This window comes from Sminthopsis crassicaudata, chromosome 1 (genome assembly GCF_048593235.1).
Source record: "Sminthopsis crassicaudata isolate SCR6 chromosome 1, ASM4859323v1, whole genome shotgun sequence".
NCBI classification, from domain to species: domain Eukaryota; kingdom Metazoa; phylum Chordata; class Mammalia; order Dasyuromorphia; family Dasyuridae; genus Sminthopsis; species Sminthopsis crassicaudata.
Genome location: NC_133617.1, coordinates 388,130,594 through 388,137,516, shown reverse-complemented (window position 1 = coordinate 388,137,516; position 6,923 = coordinate 388,130,594). Strand labels below are relative to the sequence as shown.

The 6,923-nt window shown below is 43.4% G+C and overlaps 1 protein-coding gene across 1 annotated transcript; it reads right to left on the bottom strand.

Moving 5' to 3' along the window:
- Window positions 1-538: 538 nt before the first annotated feature.
- Window positions 539-3,996, bottom strand: LOC141549713 (relaxin-3 receptor 1-like). Its single transcript, XM_074279500.1, is given in 2 exon segments — window positions 539-3,128; window positions 3,131-3,996. Coding segments are annotated over 2 exon segments (1,425 nt in total). The 5' UTR covers window positions 3,321-3,996; the 3' UTR covers window positions 539-1,893.
- Between the last annotated feature and the right edge of the window lie 2,927 nt (window positions 3,997-6,923).

Here is a 6,923-nt window from a genome sequence, read left to right as displayed (position 1 = left end):
TCTGAACAGTTACGAGAAGTCTATTAATTAGTATCAATTAACTCTCTGCTCTGTCCTCTAGATGTATAGGAAAGAGCGATGCTTCATCTTGGGGGCTATTTTTTGTTTTTTAAAATCAGAAATGAATTTTTAAAAGAATGAGCTAAAATTTTCCTTTGGGAAACCCATTTTTTTGGGTATTATGGGAAGCGTAATTTCTACAGAAGGGTCTCTAAACTGAGCTTAAAGACTGGGAATTCTCTTTTGCGGTTGTAGCCTCAGTTGCAACTCAATGTATTTAAAAGACAAGGCTCGAATATCTCCGAGATGTGGGAAGCAGAGCCCAGAGCTGCAGTGTGTTCTCAGGTTTAGCGGGAATGGAGAGCGCTCACCTGCAGTTTAGCCTTTCACCGCGTGTCGGAGCTCCAAGTATACTATTCCTAGGATGGTGTTTGTTGCCGCTTTTCCCATTCGCTATTGCATTCTCCTCCCTCCTGTCTTCCGTACCCTCCACCCGACCCCCGCCACGCTCCGACCCCCCCCCCCCCAGTCTCCCGAATCCCCAGTCAGAGTTCCTTCAGTTTCGCTTTTTTCTCTTGTCATAAAATAAAGGCACATTTGCCTTTCCCCTTCAGGTCCAACTTCGCTAAGAGATGTTGCTGCCCCGCCAGGAAATAATTTAGCTACCGCTTTATTTAGAAACACGTACAAACACCTCTTCCACCAAACACCAAAATTGATGTCATTTACTATATGTCATTTTGTCTTTAAAGAGGGCCATCACGGCTGAGAAGCAGGTGTCTCTGGAGATCTGAGTAAGAATCAGTCAGTTTGGGGCTCCCTATTGGATCCTAAAGCAGAATGGACGTTCTGGCCCCTCAATACTCTCTCAATTCCCACAAGTTTTATAATAGGAGCCGGTCTTATTTCTCAGATTACAGAAGTCTGTGTCTCCAGAATCTGCCAGAAGGAGTGGCTGCCCAACAAATAGACGGTGAGAGGAATTTCTGGAGATGTCTTGACAACTCAACCCGGGCCAGACCTTTTAAGGTCCTGAATAATCCAGATTCGCTCTTTGCCGTCGTGAATGCCCAGTTTTAACCAAAAGAGACCGTGAAATTTTTTCCGTCCGTGTGAAAGCGATTTTCCTCTACTAAAGGAGAAATCATTGAGTTCTTATTTTCCTCTCAGAGTGCTTGCTCTTTCTGGGAAGAAAGGACAATAGACCGCAGCCCCCAGCTCAGCAGGGCAGCCCTTTCCATAGTTCCTTCCGGGAGCAGGGGCAGCCTTGGAGTCAGGAAGGAAAAGTGAAAGCCTCAAGGCTTACTTGAGTCTATAGATTTCACCTCACATCTTTCCATCCTCACTCTGGCCAGTTCCCGTTCTCCGGAAAGTTGTTGTTGTTGTTGTTGTTTTTTTTTTCTTCTCTAGAGACTAGACTCATCCCCTCTGCTCACAACCTAATCTCAACAAGAAAGGATTTGTCTAAGGTCTGAAATGATCCTGGCTCAAACAAAGTGAGCAAGAAGGCATAGAGCACCACAGTTTACCTCTTAGTTTAACTTAAGGTCTCATTCCGCGGCTTTTTTTTTTTTTTTTTTTTTTTTTTTTTGTTACTGCTGCTGCTGCTGTTGTTTTACCTTGGTGCAAGCCTGACTCCTCAGTACCTCTCTCGTTATCCCCTGCAGGGTCCTCAGAGCCACTTTACCAGTTTGGACCACTTTGCATCCTACACATAAAGCCTACTTTTACTGGTCCTCTCCAATCTGCTCTACACCTGTTCTCTCTCTGTTTATCTTTAGGGTTCTGTTTTTGTCTCTTTCACCTCCCTCCCTCCTCCGAGGAAATCATCTACTCCTCTTTACACAACGGACCCTCCGCCCTTGGCTTCCTTCTCTGGTCAGCTCTTCTCCTTCAGTAGCGTTGCTCCTCTGAGCTAGTGGGTAGTAGGTCATAGCGACCTCCGCTGTAGACGACGACTCCAGGTGGGCAGTAGAGGATGTCAGGCTCCACTGAGGCAGGCAGCGGGGCCAAGGTCTGCAGGGCCTGTTCCTCGGGCTCAGGTTTAGTAGTGGCGGTGAAGGGGCGCATGCTGGTGAGGGAAGGCGAGGCGATGCGCCAGAGCAAGTTTTTAAGAGCCTTGCGAAACTCCCGGCGCATGAGACAGTAGAGGATAGGGTTGAGGCAACTGTTAGAGTGGGCCAGGCACACGCTCACTGGGAACACATACACCTGGCTTAGGAAGTACTCGTGACTGAAAGGCAAGATATTCAACTTGATTAGGATCCCCCAAGTAGTCAGAGCCTGGTTGGGCAGCCAACACAAGAAGAACGACAGGACCACTATAGTGACTGACTTGGTCACCTTAGAACGCCTTCGGGCGCTGGCTCCAGCCGCGCTGCTGGATCCTTTTCCAGAGGTACTGGCAGTGCCAGGTGCAACGCCCGCGCCTCCACCTCCCGCGACGGGACGTTCGGAGATGTAGCGCACCAGCAGCAGGTAGCAGAGGCTGATCACTCCCAGCGGCAGCACGAAGCCCAGCAGCACCTTCTGTATGTGGTACAAACCCAGCCAGAACTGAGAGTCCCCGGCCCGCGGCTTGTCCGGGAAGCGAACTAAGCAGAGTTCCTCATCCATCACCGTGCTAGTGGTGGAGAAAATGGCATGGGGCAAAGAGGCCAGCACTGCTAAGACCCAGATCAACACGCAGAGCGCCTTGGCTGAAAAGCAACAGTCACCGTCGCTGCCCAATAGGAGGATTCTCCTCCAGCCACCGCCCCGACCCGGTCCTCGGGGCCGGTAGTTTTTGAGAGCGGAGGCCACCGAGTGGTAGCGCGCCACGCTCATGGCCGTGAGGAAGAAGACACTAGCGTACATGTTCATGGCTGTCACCGTGGAGATGATCTTGCACATGGCCTTGCCGAAGGGCCAGGTGAAGTCCAGTGCGTTCTCCACTGCCCAGAAGGGCAGGGTGAGCACGAACTGTAAGTCGGTCAAGGCCAAGCTGGTGACAAAGAGGTTTATGGAGGACTTACGCCAGCCCTGCTTGCTTTTCATCAGGTACAAGACCAGCAGGTTGCCCACGAGCCCCAAGGCACACACCACTGAGTATATCACACTGAGGAGGATCCGCACCGCCGCTCCTGCTGGCCGTCACTGCCAGTATTCCCACGGATGCCCGAGCTCGGGAACTGCCCTCTCATGCCGTCTGGTCTCTCCAACTCCAGGCCCTGAAGCTCGTCCCTCATCATTAGCGTAGCGTTGCCACTTGCGTTCCCCAGTTCCAGCAGGTCCGGGAAGAGACCCAGAAGAGCAGATTCCCAAGAGACAGCCTCCTTCATGTTGACAGTGGTGTCTATCCAGTTCGGGACATGACCTAAAGACGACGACTGGAGCAAGTCCGAGGTAATCCTTGAGCTGCCTTCGGGGCTACCCTCCCACAGGAACTTTCTCCGAGCAGCAGCCACTAAGTATCACAAAGTGATTGGTCTGGCGACAAGACACCCTGAGGGCTTCTCAATAGCGACTTGCCGGCCACTGCTGAGCTCTGAGTCCAGGCGCGGAAAAAATAAAGAACTCTGACGCTGGAGCTGGGAGGTAGCTGCGGAGAGGTGTGGGTCTGGATGGTTGCTTGGAGAGGAACTTTCAAAATGAGGGGTCCATCTGTCCTCTTCCCTTCCCGTTCGAAGGCCGGCGGTCGCGAAAGGGTTAAGAGATTTCAGATTGCCGCTCGGGTGCTCTTGTAATTTCCAGTTTGTTTACTCTCAAGACAAACGAAATAAAACATAAAACAAAGACCTCATACAAAGCTTTTTCCTGCTTATTTCTCTACTCGCACAAGTTTCCTCGTGGATTGTTCTCTAAGGAAGAGAATTAGGTGTGGAAAGATCATTTCTCTCAATCACTCTCTCTCTTCTCTGTACTTAATTGCCAGTAAGTTATAAGCAGCTCTCTCCGGAGTTATATTTGCACCCACTGCAGCCTCAGCTACTGGCTCAGAAGAGCATGCGCACTCACCGTGAGCACTGGAGGGGGAGCTTTCCGAGGTTCTGAATCAGAAGCTTCCACACCCAAAGTACTTGCGGGTAAATTGGGGGATAAAAGGTATTTACAATTCCGGCTCTTTAATCCTTAATTTTCTTTGTTAAAGGAATTAAATTTTGACTTTTGATCTTTTCGGCTTTCCAGTTGGTTTCATCAAAATGGTATTTTCCCTTCCTTTCAACCCAACTTCTCCATACTTCACCCTGGAAATCATTGGAAAGAAGGAATAAGAAAAAACTTGCAAATCTAATTTTTTTTTTTCTCCACTAAAGCAATAAGAATGCTATTTTCCAGCGTCCCAATCTAGTTTCAAACCCAAATCCTAATGGCTATGTTAAGCTCTTATCTGCAGTATAAAAATTGTCTGAGGTTTAGAAATTAACTTTATCTCTCTTTCATTACATGGTCATTTCACCTGACAAGATGTAAAGAAGAACTCTGAACACATCTCTTCATAGAGTTCAACATGAGATGCTTTTCAGAGGCACATTTCTACTACATCGTTCCTGGATTTTGAAAGATGAAACTTTGCAATTAGTTCAAAGGGAGTTTGTATACATGGAGCTTTCCAATTATTCCATTATTGCCTTTTCTCAGGTCCCTGTCATTGAAGGTTTCCAACCAGAACAAATTTTTATGGATATTCTAGTCCCTCTTCTCTCCTCCTTTTGTTTTGTTTTGTTTTGTTTTGCCATGACCTTGGAGGATAAAACTTTGGAATCAATGGGGAAAAATTCAAACTGCTTCATTAGCAAGAGCATCTCCAGGAGGGGAGACAGGTATTAAAGGAATTTTTACAAAATTCTTCCTTCCTTATACTTTCCTTCCTTCTTTCCTTTCTTTCTTCCCCTCCTTTGCAAAGTAAAATATCATCCTCATTTCTATTTAAAATTACTATTTAAATCACTATATTTCTCTTAAGCAGTAAGATGCTTTATTATTATTGAAAATTGTCTCAAACATGTATTGACCAATAACCCACATTTATATAATATTTATAATATACAAAACACTTTACATGCATTATTTTATCTGATTATCATAATAGCCCAAATGAAACAGATAGTGTAAATATAAATGGCCCTTGTTAGAGATGAGGGCACTGAAACTTAGTTAAGAGAAGCACACTTACAGTAGAAAGAGTTCTGACTTTGAAATCAGAACACTTTGGTACAAATCTAATTTCTCTTACTACTACTTGGTGTGATCTTAAGTAAGTCATATAACCTTATTGAATCCTAGTTTTCTTATTGGTAAAGTGACAAAGTTGGACAGGATGAACTCTCCTATCCCTTCTGCTTCTAGAGCTAAAATTCTATTATTCAAAGAGATAGTGGCTGACCCAAGCTCAGGTGCTCTGAGGGTTCACATTTCATGCTCTTTCATTAATGCCTTTATAATTCATAGTTTAGTGTAAATTGCACCTTTTTGTCAACATTACTCCCACTCTGTCTTTATCCCCAGATCTACTATATCCATCAGAAATAAGCAATCAGAAAAGTATTTTCATATATTACTTTCCCTCCCTCTCTGATGTTAATGTAGTGATTACACATTTCAGACTTCATTTAGCTTTGATGAAGTGAATAGGGATGAGATAGAAAGCATTATTTTTGAATAGAAAGAAATTGGATGAATACTAAAAACAATGAAATTTAATAGAAACCTTATACTTGGCACATGAAACACAAAGCAGGAAAAAATAGGATTGCAAAACAAACAAACAAAAAATTCTTGAAAAATTTTGTTGTAAACTGAGTGAATTTACCAGGTGGAGAGTATATTGACCACTAGAGGGCTCTAATGTTTCAGGGAAAAAAAGTCGTGATACTCTAAATTTGACAAGGGCGTGATTGAATTCCAACCAAAAGAATTGGTCCCAGGAAAATAAACATCATTTTTCACTTTAAAAATTAACTCTTACCTGATTTCTTGAGTCAGGGATTCTAAGGGATTCTCTGGTTAATGTTTCTTCATTTCCCTAGAAAATGGGACTTCCAAAGGTTTGGAAACTTGGGGTTTTCCTGGAAAAAATCCGTTATCCCCCCTCATTTTAAACTTAAGGTCTATTAAGTTTTCAGCTAAACTTTACCCCTCATTTCTTTTCTTCCTTTCAGTTTCATTTGTCCCTAAATCTTTGGTCCATAGTTGATTATTCTATTGTTTTGATGGAAAGAGGAAATCGCATTCTTTCCTTCTCTTTCTGTTTCATAAACACCCTAATCAGCTTAATAGGCATTCTATGACAAATATGCAATCGCTAACTGCTTTCTTTTATTTCTCCTCAAGAATGCTTTTGTTAATAAACTAAGCAGAAAGGGACTAGAAAGTGTGCACACAAATAGGGTCTATATTATCCATGTAAGTTGCCAACAATGGATTTTTAACTTCACATAATTCCATCATGGGAGCCCTCAAAAATCTAAGAAGACTTTTAAATTTATATTGTCTGGGGTGGGAGTGGGATTAAGGGAGAAAATAAATGCTGTGTACCTTAAGAATGGAAGAGAGATTAGAATATTCATAAGATTGTGTAATTAGAAGAAATCTTAGAGTTAATTTAATTCACTTTTTATATTTTACAGATGAAAAATATTAGTCTCATAGAAAGAGTGGAAGATTTGCCCAAAGTCTCATACCTATACAGTTTTTCACCCTGATATATGTTAGGGGAGATTTCTAGTGATGAAGGAGATAAAATTAGAGAGAGGCTCCCAAGGCTAAATGAGAAATAATTTCTACATAGCTGAATATACAACTGAATAATAGTTGAAGACAGAAGTCAGATTCTTTTTTTTATCAATTAAAAATATTTATTAAGCATTTATTGTGTTCCAGGCTCTTAATTAGATGTTCAAAGTACAAGGACAAAGAATAAGATAGTATCTACTTATAATGTA